Source organism: Lutra lutra, chromosome 8 (assembly GCF_902655055.1).
Source record: "Lutra lutra chromosome 8, mLutLut1.2, whole genome shotgun sequence".
Taxonomy (NCBI): Eukaryota; Metazoa; Chordata; class Mammalia; order Carnivora; family Mustelidae; genus Lutra; species Lutra lutra.
The window spans coordinates 44,167,656-44,185,219 of record NC_062285.1 but is presented as its reverse complement, the minus strand read 5'-3'; the positions used below and the strand labels follow the sequence as shown (position 1 = coordinate 44,185,219).

The 17,564-nt window shown below is 42.2% G+C and overlaps 1 protein-coding gene and 1 pseudogene across 2 annotated transcripts in view; both read left to right on the top strand.

Moving 5' to 3' along the window:
- Positions 1-15,769, top strand: part of SRGAP1 (SLIT-ROBO Rho GTPase activating protein 1) — a 279,336-nt gene extending 263,567 nt beyond the window's left edge. For both annotated transcript variants that reach the window (XM_047740988.1, XM_047740987.1), the window contains exons 19-22: positions 4,640-4,820; positions 5,925-6,059; positions 6,197-6,536; positions 10,597-15,769. In XM_047740988.1, the coding sequence (XP_047596944.1) occupies positions 4,640-4,820; positions 5,925-6,059; positions 6,197-6,536; positions 10,597-10,974 (1,034 nt within the window). In that variant the 3' untranslated portion in view covers positions 10,975-15,769. The remainder of the gene's footprint in view (positions 1-4,639; positions 4,821-5,924; positions 6,060-6,196; positions 6,537-10,596) is intronic.
- LOC125106641 (guanine nucleotide-binding protein G(I)/G(S)/G(O) subunit gamma-5-like) lies at positions 1,559-1,759 on the top strand (annotated as a pseudogene).
- Positions 15,770-17,564: the final 1,795 nt, after the last annotated feature.

Genomic DNA, 17,564 nt, shown 5'->3' with positions numbered 1-17,564 from the left:
AAGTTAACCAAAGGATTGATTATCTTTGTGATTCCCAGGTATTGTCTTGTCTTTTCTCTGCGGTGGTATCACTGGAGAAGGATAGCTTTTGTTTCTGAAAGACAAGCTATTCTAGAGCAGAACCGTCACCTGCAAGGGCTGTAACAGATTTAGGCGGGGAAGTGTCAGGGACAGCAAGGTCCCAAAGAGAAAATGAGTGTACTAGCATTTGACAAGAAATGGAAATACGAGACTTGATAGTACCAGGCAGTCAGAAAATCAGCTGTACTGAATTTTTTCCCCTTTTGCACAGAGCTGTAATAGCCATGCAAAGAAATGAAGTTACCGTGTTCACTCTTATGTTACCAGCAGCGGCAACATTCTACAAAGTCTGACGAGCTTAAAGGACCATGTGGCTCCATAGGAAAGGGAATGGTGCATTGCCATGCCCTAAGATTGATTTGCTCTGCAATAAAGAGACTAAGATGTGCATAACCAGCTTATTGATTGACACTTGACTGCGAAATGACTCCCATGGGAGTGGAAAGAGTCAAAATAATGAAATTGCTCAGAGTTAGTAGTTGATAGAGAATTACCAATAAAAATGTACTTCTGATTCACTGGGTCACTCTTTTGTAATCTCCCCACACTTGAATTAAATAAGCAGAGCCTGATAATCCTGTTGTTAGTTGTTTCAATAAATAGAGATAAGAAGCATAGAGTGCATGATCATGAAATTATGATTATATATATATATTATATATAATATATATATAATAATATATATATATATCTGTTAAGTAGCCTTAAATAGCCCTTGGCCAGCACTGACTGTCTGTGACTGAATGTCTAATTAATGTCTAAAGAACGTTAATGGTTCTTTCTTCATTTCCCTTTGACAAGTACCTAGACTGCACACTATGTTATGGGCTGGAATCTTTCCACTTTTTTCATTAAAATGAAATTCAAAGTACACAGGCATGTTGACATAGGAATTTGCGAATTACATGTCATGAAGCTTTTTTTAACAAATCCTCCCCATGGATATGTTTATTCATGTCCCTAGTACCATGCACATGTTTATTTCTGTTCCCCAGGGAGAACTAGGGTTAAAAAAAATTGGCATCTGTCATCTCTGCTCAACCAGGATTTATTCTTTATCTGTAATTTTAAAAACAAACCATAAAGTCAGTCTCTTTGAATATAAAGTTCTAGTTCCTCCTCTATAAAACATTTTTGTAGATGTTTAATAAAGCTGCTATTCATACTGTTTTAATAAAGAATATAATTTTAGGGGTGCGTGGGTGGCTCAGTCATTAAGTGTCTGCCTTCCGCTCGGGTCATGATCCCAGGTCCTGGGGTAGAGCCCAGCATCGGGCTCCCTGCTCAGTGGCAGGAAGCCTTCTTCTCCCTCTTCCACTGCCCCCTGCTTATGTTCCCTCTCTTGCTGTGTGTCTCTCTCTGTCAAGTAAATAAATAAAATCTTTAAAAAAAAAAGAAAAAGAAAAAAAGGTCTGGTCCCGCCACCCATGAACTGACAGATCCACACAGACAAATCTGCCCGGCTCTTACAAGTGCCATGTCTGGTTCCTCCAGCGTCACCACTGTGAAGAAAGTGGTTCAATAGCTCTGGCTGGAAGCTGGGCTCAACCTGGTGAAGGTTTCCCAGGCAGATGCAGATTTGAAACAGTTCTGTCTGCAGAATGCCCAGCCGATCTGGTCGGCTGGTGTATCTTTAAGTATGAATCCCTTCAGACCCCAGAAGGGGTCCTTTTTGTAGTAAAATGAATCTCTGGATGGTTTTCTAAACCACTGTTCATGAACCAGTGAATATTCAAAGGAGAACTAAATTTGAAACCTGTACAAAAGCATATCCCTGTGACATGTGCCAAACTATGTAAACTTCTACTTTTGTCAGTCCTCAACATCTGCCTCTCTGAATTTTCACAAATTTCTATTTCACAAGGGTAATTATTTTATGTACAGTAGCAGCAGCATACAATAAAATATTTAATGTAAAAATATATATATATAATTTGGGGGCGCCTGGGTGGCTCAGTTGGTTAGGTATCTGACTTTGGCTCAGGTCATGATCTCAGGGTCCTGAGATTGAGCCCCGCATCAGGCTCTCTGCTCAGCAGGGAGCCTGCTCCGCCCCCCACCGCCTGCCTTTCTGCCACTTTTGATCTATGTCTGTCAAGTAAATAAATAAAATATAAATTTAAAAAAAAAAAAATATATATATATATATATATATATATAAAATTTTAGGGGCACCTGGGTGGCACAGTGGTTAAGTACCAACTTGGTTTCAGTTAAGGTCATGGTTTGGGATTAGTGTTGGGATTGAGCCCCACCTGGGCTCCATGCTTAGTACGGAATCTGCTTGAGATTCTCTCTTCCTCTCCCTTTGCCCCTCCCTCCCATCTCATGCACGCTCATTCACTCTCTCACAAATAAATAAAATCTTCAAAAGAAAATATGTATATATAATTTTAGGAGGGAATACTAGAGTGCTAACATGATTTGAAAGTTATAGTCAGTTTTTGTTGTTGTTGTTTAGTTATAGTCAATTGTTAAAGAACTTAAACTGTTGTTTTATTTTTACACCTACTTTGCTAAGTAGTATACTACATGTAGATTATAGTATTTAAATGTATAGCTGAAATTCATGCAGGCCCTTCATATAAGGTAAACCCTAAGCTTTTTCAATGTGTTTGTTGATTTTTTATGTTTGTGTCTTAGATGGCCCAGAGAATGTTTGAATTTTTCAAGTGAGAAGGAAGGCTAGCTGACTACCCAGTGATTTCTTATGCAGTTATTCCATATAAGATATTAAACATATTTCAGGAATCTTTGCAGAAAAATCAACTGTTTTATTTATTTTTTTTTAAAGATTTTATTTATTTATTTGACAGACAGAAATCACAAGTAGGCAGAGAGGCAGGCAGAGAGAGAGAGGAAGGGAAGCAGGCTCCCCGCTGAGCAGAGAGCCCGATGCGGGGCTCAATCCCAGGACCCTGGGATCACGACCTGAGCCGAAGGCAGCGGCTTTAACCCACTGAGCCACCCAGGCGCCCCAAATCAACTGTGTTAAATGGGAAGGTTTATTATTAAGCAAAATCAAAGACAATTTCCTGAGAAAATATTTGACAGATAGACAAGTTTTAATCTATTATGTGTGCATTTATGCCAGGATACTCTGAAACTAATACATGCTCAGTTTTCAGCAAATAAGACATTGCTTGTTGCATGGATACATTTCTCTGAACATTTAGCACTTGTATTGGCCCTTTCTGTGTTTTATTGATTAGAAGTTTGCTCATCTGTTTGGATAGCAGGGATGAAGATGGCGGGGATGGTGAGAGACAGGAGGAAAGATCTTAAGGCCCAGAACTGAAGGGCTTTTTGCAATAAGCTAAATCACAAAATGCATCTCTTATAGTTGTTTTGTATAGTTTGTCCTCTTATTTGCTTTCAACCTTTGTGATCAGAATTAGATCAGGGCTAAAATTCCAATTCTAGGCCCAGAGTTCAACATCTTTTCTTTTCTTTTTTTTAATTTTGAGATCTTTTGGGGTTCACATGAAGTGAACCCTACAGGGTTCCTACAGAGAGATCCCAGCTTCCCTCCATGGTAAAAATCTTATATAACTGCAGCATAATATCACAGCCAGGAAACCGACATTGAAACCCTCCCTCCGCCATATTCATGTTTCACTAGTTTCAGGAGCACTCAGTTGTGTATGCAAACATTTAGTCACATACAGTTTCATCACCGGGGTCCTTTGTGCTCCCCCTTTAATATCTGTGGCCATTTCTTCCCAATTTTGGCAACCACTAATCTATTCTCCATCTTGATTATTATGTCATTTCAAACAAGCTATATAAATGGTATCACATAGTATGTAACCTTTTGAGATTGGTTTTTTCCACTCACTGTAATCCCTTTGAATATCTTTTGACCTCTGGATAATATAACTTTTGAATCTGGTCTTTTAATTTGGGTACAAGACAGTCTAAGTTATGCTGGTTTCATAGGCAACTAAAATTTATTACTGATCCTAGAGAAAACAAACTTATCTTTACTGTCAGTGGTAGTTGGAAGATTTGATAGTGCCAGATAAGTACACGAAGAAATTAAATGTACTCAAATAGTACTTAATGTGCTGGTTTTTATAAACTTGATTTTTCTTTAAATAAGCAAATAAAGCATAAACTTCCTAATGTTCTGGGATAGTGATTTTTCCATGTTATCCATGGTTATTAACATGTTACGAGGGAATTCCATCATTGTCAAAATAATAGTGGAGCTGTTATGGAGGACATTACAACCCAAGGAAAGATCTCATATATCATGTTGCAAAGTTAAAGATATTTTTTATTAGTCTGTCATTCTATCTCTGGTAAAAGGCTGTGGAAATTAAGATCCAATGTTCCATTTTTCTTTGTGTGAAAAACTGATGACAGCAAGAGAATGTTTTTCTGTAACTCTCTTAACAGCCTGAGTTTATCCCCCATTGAGGACTTATTACTCTATTCACTCTGGATATTGAAATGGCCTGCTTTATTTCTAAGGCCTCATAGAGAACTTTCACACAGCGTTTCATGCTTACCTCACGCCTCTGTCCCTCATTGTCTTCTGGTGTGTTCTTTGTAGAATGTGAGCCAATAGAAGCAATAGCCAAGTTTGACTACATGGGGCGATCTGCCAGAGAACTGTCCTTCAAGAAGGGGGCCTCCCTGCTGCTGTATCACCGGGCGTCTGAGGACTGGTGGGAAGGCAGGCACAACGGCATCGATGGGCTCGTGCCGCACCAGTATATTGTGGTGCAGGATATGTGAGTAGCGTGGGCTCCCCCCGCCCTCGGGGCTGCTCCCGCAGTCCTGGCTGCTCCCACTGGAAGACTCCAGTCACTATTCCTAAACTGACCTTGGTCTTTGAGAAAAGAGCAGATGGGATTGCAGAGCCCAAACCTCTGAGCTGGGCACCCTGCTTCACCTCGCTGTTGGGTCTTTGCTAATGGTACTTCGGGGCCAGCAGGTTTTCATTTCCCAAACTCCACCAGCAGATTTGGAGCAAGGGCTAGTGAGAGATGCCCTGTGAAGCTTTCAGGCTCCTAGAAAAATCACCCATGAACAGAACTCGAGAACAGCTTCAAGAGCTGTAATAACACCGCTAGTTCCAAGCCAGCCGTACTCCTCTCTTGCTGTCCGGCTACCATTTCAATTCCAGATTCCCCAGAGGGAAGACGCTGACCTAACATCTCAAGAGAATCATCATCAGCCTTCTTTTTTCTGTTTTTTAATAATATTGCTGTAATTTAAGAATATTTAAAGAGATGAGAAGATGGTCATAATATATTAAATGAAAGAAATAGGTTGCAAAATCATATGTGAAGTATAATCCCTATTCTGTGAATATTTCACAGTATAGCACTAATTTACTAACGATTTTGCAAGGAAAAGAGAAATATACAGCATAAACTGTACACAGTGATTAAATGATTCAGCCTAATTTTAGAAAAAGAAAGAAATGTTAAAATGTATATCTCAGAACCCAAGAAGTATTGTGTGTGTAGATACAGACATACAGTCATAGATATCTAAACTACATAAACATATTGGTGTTTTAAGTATAAGTTCATACCTATATCTGCAGACATCATGCATGTTTACCCGGGCATGGATAAAAAAGTAGAGAAGGCTATTTTCTCAAATTCTAGCAGCAGTGGTGTCTGGCTGTTATATCATGACTGTGATTTTGCTCTTTTTTGTATATCCGAATCTTGCACTTCACCTGCAGTGAAATTGTATATTTTTATTTTAAGGAAAGTCGTGTTGATAAGAGAAAGACTTGAATATGTAAATGCCGTCATTTCTTTTTTGTTGTTGTTCCCATTCATCTTGTGAAAGACCCTCACCCTTGATTCTCCTCATTGTAGGGACGATACGTTTTCAGACACTCTGAGCCAAAAAGCTGATAGCGAGGCCAGCAGTGGGCCAGTCACTGAGGACAAGTCTTCATCCAAGGACATGAACTCCCCAACAGACCGGCACCCTGACAGCTATCTAGCCAGGTGGGTGGAGTCTGACCTTCAGGCCCCTGAACCTCAACTTTCCCAAGTGCTTTGAGGAGCCACAGAACCCACAGCTTCTCAGTATCAGCCGGTGTGATAAGCTCTCCTATTTTCTCTCTCTTTTTGTGTATTTCTAGACAAAGAAAAAGAGGAGAGCCACCCCCTCCAGTAAGGCGTCCTGGCAGGACCAGTGATGGCCATTGCCCCTTGCACCCACCGCATGCTCTTTCCAACTCCTCGGTTGACCTGGGGTCCCCAAGCCTGGGCAGTCACCCCCGGGGCCTACTGCAGAACCGTGGCCTCAACAACGACAGTCCTGAGAGGAGGCGCAGGCCAGGCCATGGCAGCCTGACCAATATCAGCCGGCACGATTCCCTCAAGAAGATTGACAGTCCTCCTATTAGAAGGTCCACGTCGTCGGGGCAATACACAGGCTTCAATGACCATAAGCCATTGGACCCAGAGACAATCGCTCAGGTAGGATGCGTGGAATGGCCTGGCACCTGCTTTGTACCTGGGGTGTGATGAAGGAGGGATGCAGGACTCCCTGTCTGTAGTCCTGCTTTTTGTAGAGAACCAACTAGAGAAAACAGAAAAGAAATTAGTCCATTCTTTAAGGCCTAACTAAGGTCTCTTTAGAAGAACCATTTGTTACTGGAAGGGCCCAAGTGATTAGGTTCGTATTGATTTAAACAGAGACATGGCAGAAGTGTAGGCCTTGGGGCAATCAAACACATCATTGCTAAATAGCCATGAAAAGGCTGAAAAAGAATCATAATGAGGAAGGACTAGCCCTACCAGATCCCTAAAGCATGCTAAAGATAATAAAATAGACAAATTGTTAGAAAGAATGGAGAGTCCACAAACAGATAAATATTACTGTAGGAAAAATATGACCCTTTCAGCTTAGGAGAAATGCTGGATTTGTCTGTAAATAGTAGGAGAAATAATGGCTAGCTGAAGAACACCAGGTCTGGGTCCTCGTCACTCTTCTCTTCCCAACAGTTAGTGCAGAAGACTTCGTAGTTTTTTTCTAATGATTAAAATTGACAAAGTAAAGGTAAGGCAAGATTGACCAATGGATTTTCTATCATTCTGTAATTTTTCCTCTAGTTTTTCCCCCCCCCAGCATAGGCCATCAACAAATAATGGGTATCACCAATGACGAAAGAGGTTTAATCTAAAGCATCTTCCAGCTGTCTGAAGCTTAAAAATGAACTAAATCAATAAAAAAAAAAAGAGTGAATGAGAAATAAATAAAACAAACATGGGGAACTATTAAAGATGGATTATTTTTAATAAAGAGTGCCCAAGGAGACCTGTACAGATGTGACAAACTTCCAAGCTATTTCCAATATCCTAACTAAAGAAAATTTTGGATGTAAATTAGATTGTGAGGGGGCTTAATGTGTTTTTTAAAAATTAAACCAATTTTAAATGTATAACAATTTTTCAGCAAAAATCAAAAAGACTTGACCTTTTGGTTTTCTCTTTTTGAAATACTATACAGGGTCCTTGGAGACCTATATAGAACCAGTGAGATTTAATTACAGCTGAATTTAATGGTTTGAGAAATCCATTAGGTCCCTGCTTGTAATAAGCCGGTGAAACAGGATTTAGGTTAGAAAGACAGGGAATTCGGAGCTTAGGAGTGGGAAGGTATAACAATGCCTATTTAACCCTTTTGCTTCTAGAACCAGGAAATCCTTTTGTTTGTTCCTTTGCTTTTGTTTTTAAGTGGGCTCCATGCTAGGCATGGAGTCTAATACAGGACTCGAGCTCATGACCTGAGATCAAGACCTGAGCTGAGATCAAGAATCAGATGCTTAACCCACTGAGCCACCCCAGGAAATCCTTTAATTTTAAATCATAAAAACAAAAACTCAACAGATAAATCAGGATCTGCACAATCTCTCTGGGGCAAATAGTTTTTAAAAAATCCATATGTTTAGCATCAAATAGAAATCACATTCGAAAATAATCACTTGAAAAGTTATGTCATCTCCCAGAATGGCTTCCAGCTGTGTCCTTTATTTATCTTTCCATCTCTCTTCCTCAGATTTTCCCTTGAGGACAAGAAAGCCTGCCATCATGGTGTTCATACAAAAAACATGCAGATTCTCTTATTAAACAAATCCGTGGCATCCCTGATGGGGCTTTTCTAAAAATGAGAGTATCCATATGCGATCACTGTAGCTTGGTTTATTCATTTAGTAAACCTTTACTGAGCACTTACTGGGTGCCAGGTCCTGTGCTGGGCTTCAGCCAGCTGCTTTCTGAAGGTGCTTATGACCCTGGGAGGGAGCGGAATATGGAAATCCGTTCCCATTGTGTAGCGCCCATGGGAGGGTTATGTTCCAGGTGAGTGAAAGGAGCCCTGGGCGTGTAGAGAAGAAGCATGCCAGTCAGCCTAGGGTGGTGGTTCTTCACCCATCCTGTCCCACACAATGCTTCCACCTTTTCTCTGTGTGTGTGTGTGTGTGTGTGTGTGTGTGTGTGGTAAAACACATAATGTCAAATTCACCACCTTAACTATTTTTCACCGCACAGTTCAGTGAAGTATATTCATGTTTTGTGAAACAGATCTCTGGAACTTTTTCTTCTTGCAAAACTGAAACCCTATACCCACTGAAGAACAACTTCCCTTTCTCCCCTCCCACCCCCAGCCCCTGGCCACCACTGTGCTGCTTTCTGCTGCTGTGAGTGTGACTACCTCACAGAAACGCAAACAGACAGTGTTTGTCTTCTCATGACTGGCCTCTTATTTCACTTAATGTCCTCAAAGTTTATCCATACTGTAGCATGTGGCAAGATTTTCTTCCTCTCTAAGGTGAATAATATTCCGTTGATGTATAGACCACGCTTTGCTCATCTATTCATCCATCAATGGAACATACTGTACCTATTTGAAATTGAATATAGGTATTTTGTCATTCCCCCTTTACTGTCTGAAATAAATTGACAGATGAAACAACATATAAAGCTCTAAATAGGGGCGCCTGGGTGGCTCAGTGGGTTAAGCCGCTGCCTTCGGCTCAGGTCATGATCCCAGAGTCCTGGGATCGAGCCCCGCATCGGGCTCACTGCTCAGCAGGAAGCCTGCTTCCCTTCCTCTCTCTCTGCCTGCCTCTCTGCCTACTTGTGATCTCTCTCTGTCAAATAAATAAATAAAATCTTTAAAAAAAAAAAAAGCTCTAAATATAATATACAAAAATACAAGGAATTAAATATTAAAACAAGTGTACTTCAGTTAATGCTTGAATAGGCTAAAAGACAAATTAGTAAGATGCTTTCACCTATGTATATAATTACCATACATACAACAATTTAAAAAATGCATATGAGTATAAGATAGAGTTAGGGTCAGGGCTCAGGTTATTATAAATAGGATTTTTACCTCCATCAATGTCTGAAGGACATTCAGAAGTTGAACAAGATGCAGGATAATTCATTGCATGTAAATTACCTGGAATATTGCAACAGATCTAGTACGTATAACCCAGCACACCAAATGCCACTAACGCCATCTTGTTCTTGTGCCATTTAAACACACACACACACACACAGAGAGAGAGACAGGTGGCTCAGTGGGTTGAGTGATCAACTTGATTTCGGCTCAGGTCATGATCTCATGGGCTGTGAGATAGGACCCCATGCCAGGCTCTGCGCTCAGTGGGGAATATACTTGAGACTCTCTTCCTCTCTCCTGCCCCTGACTCGTGCTGACAACTCTCTCTCTCTCTCTCTCAAATAAATAAATAAATCTCTTAAAAAATAAATACTCGGGGTGCCTGAGTGGCTCAGTGGGTTAAAGCCTCTGCCTTCGGCTCAGGTCATGGTCCCAGTGTCCTGGGATCAAGCCCCACATCCGGCTCTCTGCTCAGCGGGGAACCTGCCTCCTCCTCTCTCTCTCTGCCTGCCTCTCTGCCTACTTGTGATCTCTATCTCTCAAATAAATAAATAAAATCTTTAAAAAAAAAAAAAATACTCACACAGCATACTACAAAAATGCCCTCTCTGGGGCAGTACCCTTCCACTGAGATCCCCTGGACAAGAGCATCAGAGAAAGGCTTAAACTGAATTTTGAACAACTGCTAGGAGTTAGACACAAACTAGTGAGTGCTCAAAATTATTTGTTAAATGAATGAAAGAAGACTGCTTTTCATTCCCATTCCTATCTATTTCTTGAGAAATTGTTGCAGAGTCTAAACTGGAAGCTATCTTTTAACCATAAGCTGAGATAGAATTCTGAATAGTAAGTCAGCGTGGAAGGTAGAAATCGCAAGAAGGCTGCCTGGCACCTTAGGACAGCTGGTGTTGGGTAGACGGCTCCGTGCACCCTTGCATCCTGGTCTCCTGAACATGCAGAGACAAAATAAATGTGGGCACTACGTGTAAACATTCTACAGGCGGCGAAGCTGAAACAGCATTGCTCTTGGCGGCCCATCTGCTGTGAAACGAAGCGTAAGGGTTTCCGTACGTGAGTACTAATTACCGGTCTATTGGTCTCTCTCTCTCTCTGGTTATCTTTCAACAGGATATCGAGGAGACGATGAACACTGCTCTGAATGAACTGCGCGAACTAGAGAGACAGAGTACAGCAAAGCACGCCCCCGACGTGGTGCTGGACACCTTAGAACAAGTGAAGAACGCTCCCACCCCGGCCACATCCACGGAATCTCTCAGCCCTTTGCACAACGTGGCCCTCCGCAGCTCGGAGCCACAGATCCGACGGAGCACTAGCTCCTCCAGTGATACAATGAGTACTTTCAAGCCTATGGTGGCACCCAGAATGGGTGTGCAATTGAAGCCACCAGCCCTCCGGCCAAAACCTGCTGTTCTTCCAAAAACAAACCCTACCGTAGGACCTGCCCCACCTTCCCAAGGTCCAGCAGACAAGTCTTGCACAATGTGAAGACCAAGCGGGCAAGGTCATCTGGGCTGGTGATTTTAAAAGAAACGGGTCACTGACAAAAGTCACTGATCCATAACTTTCCTTAGTTTTGTGCTTATAACTGGAGATTTTTGGCTTTTCTATGTTCTCGAATGTAATGTCTGAGACTAGCTAAATTAACACGGGCATTTGTATTTTGTAATTTTTTTCCTTTTTTTTTTTTTAAATAACTGGACATATCTATGTCATTTTAAAGACAATAGAAACACTTAGATTTACTTGAAAATCCAATGCTGCACCATTTGTAATGAAGGCAACACCGCTCCGGCCTCCGCGTGGTAGAGTGCTTTGGGCTTAGTGTAGTGTGGGTGAGTCAGAAACGTCTGGATCCGAAGGCATGAGAATCTGAGTTCCAGGCCCCAGTGTGAAACCACTGTTGGCCTGCATGGCACTTGGGGTAGTAGCTGAAAGGTTGCCAGCGGCATTGTTAGGTAGCTGACCGTGAGCGCCTCTGCCCCGTGCAGTGGGACGTTCCCGGGCGAACTTGCAGCCCACCGCCTGAATGAGTTGGATGGTTGCCTCTTTCATAAGAGCCATTTCCCTCGGGTCCAGGTTAAAAGCTCAAAAGAATGGGGTCAGAACCCCTGCAGTTACTGCTTGAGCTGAACCTAAGAAAGGAGAGAGAGAGAGAATCCTCCGGAGCTCTCAGCATGACTCCTTCCACAAACTTGCTCAGGCCCCCGAAGATTTCCAAGTCCATCCCCTGCATTCACAAAGGACCAGAACAGTCTAATTTCAAAGACTTGTGGTTACGCTACTCCCCAGACTCCTTCAGAGATCTGTTGTTGCTAACTGCCTAGGGAATACTTCTAGCTCCCCTAAACCGCTGTGTTCTCCCCCTGGAAACGGAGCACGCACACGGCACACAAGTCCTTGCCTCACTCAGCTTTCCCTTCCAGCTAAATGACTTCGGTCCTTTAAACATGCTACAGAGGCCTGAGGAACCTAAGTGGAATCCCCAGCTCTGCTCTCCGTGTGTCTTTCTGAGCCAGCCAAGAACTAGCTACGGTACCCAAGGACGGGCCATGCTGGCCAAGGTGGGAGGGGCACCTCATGGTTCCGGGGTGACTTCCTTCCAACCTAGCACCCTGGATCCGTTGACTTTTTCCTTTTTTTTTTTTTTCACATGGTCTCAAGAGAACTCAGATGGTCAGGTGAGCTCCATGAGGGACCCTCTTCCTCTGACATCTGAGCCCCAAAAACAGTTATCTCTTTGTTTTTCCTCTGTCTTAAAAAGTTGTTTTGAATTCAGTTGTTTTTGCTAAGGTACAAATCACTGCTCCTACCAACAGCAGCTTATGGCATCCTATCTACTCTGTCACTGAACTTACTGATGAAGAGACTTTTTTTTTTTTTTTTTAAAGAAAAATGGATGGCCCGGACTAACCCCTCTCCCTCTCAACCACCATTATTTCCTTCTAGGTTTGGATTCAAACTGGAGGCCACCGGGCTTCCCATCCAAGAGTGACAGAGTATGGACTTGACTCTGTTAACCCACTAGCAAATGCCTCCTGCAGGAAAGAATGAGGATCTGTACTAAAAATCAAGATCGTTACTGTGATTTCTCCCTCTGTTTACCAATCTAATCATTCTAATGCAGAGAGAGATTAAATTAATGAGATAGGGTTACCTTTCAAAGTCACACTTCTGGTTGCTTGTCTGTGGCCTAATTTCACAAATGGATTGAATAGAGAATTTTTTTCAAGTATTTCCAGGTATGGTAAGCTTTCAAATCTGAGTTTTCTAAAGCATCCTCTTTGCTCACTTTGAAGACGATGCCCCATCGGCATCTTATCCAGCCCCTCACCATTTCTCTTGAGCCTCAGTGGTCCCTCAGCAACTTGAGACACCATGGACACTAAGCCAGGATTGAGCTCTGAGTAGCACTAACCCTTTTAAACCATCTTCCCAAATTCCTAGGAAATTGAAACTTTCCTGAATAACCTCTCAGTTCTTTTCAGATTCCACTTTGGTCTCTAATTCTCTGCTACTATATGGGGAAACAGAAGCAGAGAACAAAAATGAAAATAATGAAGTGGGGAGGAGACTTTAGATATTTTTTAGACATTGAAAGAAAAAGTATTTCTTTAAAGCATTTTTCCATCTTTGATGGAAGAGTAAGATGTGAACAGAGGTCATCAAAAGGGCAGAGGCATGTTGAATTTATTATGGGGAGAGGAGGTATCTTTTACAAGTTATAACTTAGATCTTACTCCTGCAAGTTTATGTCTTCAGACTTTTCCCTGGTAATCCCGCACAGTGTCTCCTCTCTTCAGTGTTTACACCTCTGATGAAACGAGGGTTGCCTCTCCAACCACCAAATTTGGATTCTGCTCCCTTGGGTAGCAGAAGACATGCTGCTCTAAAGCCTCAGGACCTCAGAGGCTGTGCCTTCTTGCAGGAAACATCTCATGCTCTCCCATCACTCCCTTAACATCTCTCTCTCTTCTCTCCCTATACTCCTGGTGACATCCCAAAGCCTTTCTTTTTCTTTTTCTTTTTTTTCCTATCTCCCCTCCCCCCTTCCCATGGATGTAACCTCACAGTGAGTAAGGACTCACCTTTTCTTACTTTGTTTTAGTAAGGAGTCTTCAGATTCCAGGGCCACTTCACAAAGGATCCAGAATAACACCCTGTAAGCTCATTAAAAGTTTCTGCAGCCGGAGGCTTCACCCAGCCCTCTGTACAGCTACAGGTGTAACAGTGGGAGGAGGGAAGGTGCGAGGAATGGGCAGAAAGAAAAGAATCTGGAGATGTTACGTCCCCAGTTTCAAGGATCAGATCCTTCTTCATGCAGAGTTTGGGAAGGATCATTCTGATGGCTCTACAGAGCTGAGCAGACTCCACTTACACAAGAATAGATACTCACAGCTGATAGAACTGTTCATGTCCCATCCACAGAACTCACTGAAGTAGGCTTACCAAGTTGACCTTTTGGTCAGGGTCAGGGTTGTTGGGAGAGGGTCATTAGGAGAGAGAGAAATGTACTTAGTACAGATTTTCTGATGAGTGTCCTATAAATGTTTTGAACCAGTCAAATGGCCCTATGCAGAGCTCTGCATTCATGTTAAGTCAACACTATCGCTCAACGGTTTTGCACGTTTTCACGCAACGTAATTTGACTTTGGTGCTCCTTGATCCATCCATAGAAAAATTTACAGCAGGTCCCACTTACTCTACCGTGGTGGGCGTGAACAGCCCTCAGTGGATAGAGCAGGTCACACTGTATCAGTCAAGAGTTTTCTTGATACTTTTGCCATTCCCAAAATGGGCTTATAATTTAATTAAGGAAAAGATACAAGTGGGAAGGATAGTGGTCTCTTCAGCTTTGGGTCTATAAAATGAAGAAACTTTAATATGATAATTACAGCCTCTAAAATTTAAAGAGCCCACACTATACATTAGGTAACTGGAATTTAAATAAACTTTCAGAAAATAAAGAGCCCAGAGATCTGTTGAGGGTTTAGAAGACTTCAGATTTAGGATCATATTCATTTTATTCCACAGTAGTGAGAGGCCACAAATGCAGGAAAAGCACTTGGGACTGAGTCTTGCCCTGGGTTACCCACCACTGAGTCTGCAGAAGGGGAGTGACTTAGAGGTGAAGGCTCACCCATGTATGCAATAGAGCTCCCTACTCCAGACCCCGTCACCCCAGCTGAAAACCCAGCCTCCAGCTGGGCTGGGATGTCAGGCTGCATTTGGCACACACACTGCCCCCCACTACCCTTGGTTCAGATCAGTAAAACAAACTGGAAATCAAGCTTTCACTTACCCTAGTATACTTTCTTTAAAAAAATAAATAGTCTATGTGGTATAATCGAATGGGTACCTGTATCCTTAAATTACATAGGGACTTTTGTATGTTTAAATAATTGTACTGGGTTCCATAATGCTTATCTTAGAAACCGTTTAGTAAAATATATAAGCCGTGCATTTGCGAATGCCCCCTTTAGAGCATTCATCCAAGTTCAATGTGTAGCGTGATGGTTATTCTAGATGTTTAAAGTAAAGTGAATGACTGTGTAACAGGAGAGACTGCTATTTACCTATGGACTGGAGGGTAACTCCTGCCCACTTAATTAAATCAGTATTGTCCTTTTCTGTTGGTTTGATCAATTACAGTACTGGTAGCTTCCTGCTTGTGACTGTTACCTAAATCGTGTCGATGTACATCTGTAGTATGTACATGTGAAGTGCCTTTCTATTTTAGAGGAGTTTTAGCCTTGCTTTTTACTGTTTCCCGCCCCCCCCCATCCGTCCACCCCACCCAGCTCCTGCTCCCTGACACCCCCGCCCCCACCTCCCGCTTCCCGCCCCAATTCCTACCGCCCACATGAGTGGAAACTTCCTCTGCCTTCTCCCTGCTTCTCCGTGCCCTTTCCTGTGCCTCGGTGCTCAGTATCGTCCGTCTTGCATCCTTGTCGGTCATCAGACTGTCTCGTTTTGCTGGTAGCCGTGACTGTGCCTTTCCCGCCCGCAGTGTCCCCGCATCCCCCCTCCCTCTCTGAGCTGCTGCCGCCCAAACTGCGTCGCCTGTGTTCTGCCCCCTGTTACAGTCCCTGAGCTCTGAGGCGGAAATGGGGGGATGCTGTTACAGTTCTGGAAGAAAAGAAATGTTTTGTTAATCTGTTGTGACAATGCACTTTTATGTATAGTACTGTACATTCTGGCATGTACCACTCCAGGCTTCAGTATACAGTCGGGTCTGCTCTTCACGGTGTATCTTTATAATAAATAAGATAGTTCTGGCTGCCTTTGTCTTCTTCTGAGTTGGTGTGATTCTTGGTGGTGTTTTCATTCCTTTCCTTTCTTTTTCTAATCACTGTTAACCCCCTCCCCCAGAGAGCTGAGTTGCAATTAGATGGTGGGAAACTACCTTTTTTTTTTTTTAATGTTTTTATTTGTGAACTTGGAAATGAGACCTCATGCACAGAGCCTTGATCATGAAACCAGAGTTTTTCAGAGGATGATTTGGAGATTCCTGTGTGGTAAGGAAAGGGGATTGGGAGAGGGCAAGGAAGCTTCCTAAACACATCCATATTGAAATCTTTCCTGAAAAGGATTCTTTGGCATAGTAAACCTTGTCAAGCTGATCTTTGGTTTCATTCGAATACACTGAAATGCAATCCTTAGGTATAGACTATGTTTAGAATTCCCCATGTATTGATATATTTTCCTTCAAACATTAAAATAAAAACAAAAACAAACTCTTGAGGTCTATCAATACCAAATAGATAGTTTTATAAAAATTATCAGCAATGTGCTGGATTGAGTATTGATAAGAGTTGCGGAATTTTTTTAAATGATGCATAAATCAAGGGAAAACACTTTTTACTGGAGTGTAAATTACAAACAGGAAAGTGCACAAATCATTAATGTAGGAATTTTCACAAAGTAACACTCTATCATATCCACTGCCCAGATCAATAAACAGCACACTGTCAGCATCCCAGAAGCTACCCTTGGGCCTCTCCAAAGTTAATATCCTCAGGAACAATACCATGGTTTTGTATGGCCTATCGTTTTAACTTTCTAGAAATGGCCTCCTGGTATGTAGATCTTGTGGCTGGCTCCTTCTGTTGAAATGTATGTTTGCGATACAAACATGTTGTTACATGTAACTAGTTTCCTTCATTGTGACTGGCATAATAGAATTCTATTACATGGATATGCTCATTGTTTATTTTATATTTCCTGATTAAACAAAGGGTATTGTATACAGAAATCTTTAAACATGGACAAGTAAATGGGGAAAAGCCACCCGTGAAAGGAAATACTTTCCTAAAACAGATGGAATGATGTTGAACAAAGCCATTAACAGGAAGGCCTACCTGAAAGCGGGTGAACCACTTTAGGACCAGAGTTAGATTTAGAGGCTGTCCCCACAGGAATGAATGAGCAAATCAGACTATGGGATTGCTCTGGGAAAGACCTCATTGTCCTATGTCACCCCCAGGTCTAAAGGCCCCAGCCTGCCTCAACTCTCTCTGAGTGTGCCTACTTCCTCACATCCCTCCTTCCAGCGTGAGAGTCCTATGTGAGCCTGTCGGGTTGACAACTCCCTCTGCTCGTATGCCAGTAGTACCCTGGAAGAATATTAGCAAGGCAGAGAAGGAATTGTCTGGCTTCTCCTTTGGGTAGTTGGGATTCCTAACGTGGAAAACTCCCCACACTTGATCTAAAGTGCCAAAATGGTCCTGGAAAGCCAAAATCAATGGCAAGTTCCATTGTATGGGCCATATATCTCCATTTCGATTTGGGAAAATAAGGTCAATATGCCTTTTAAATAATCCTGGTGAGGTTCTTTATTCTTCAGTGGCCTTTCATCTGTGTCTGCATAGTAAAAAACTTGCCTTCTATAATTAAGAATGAAATAGTCATTTTATCAATGTTAGTCCTCAGCAAAAGAAGCTGGAGAGCTAGGACTGGGCTAATTGGAGAGATAAAAAGTGTGTGTGTGTGTGTGTGTGTGTGTGTGTGTGTGTGTGTGTGTGAGAGAGAGAGAGAGAGAGAGAGAGAACACAAGGGAGCACTCCTCCTAGAGTCGT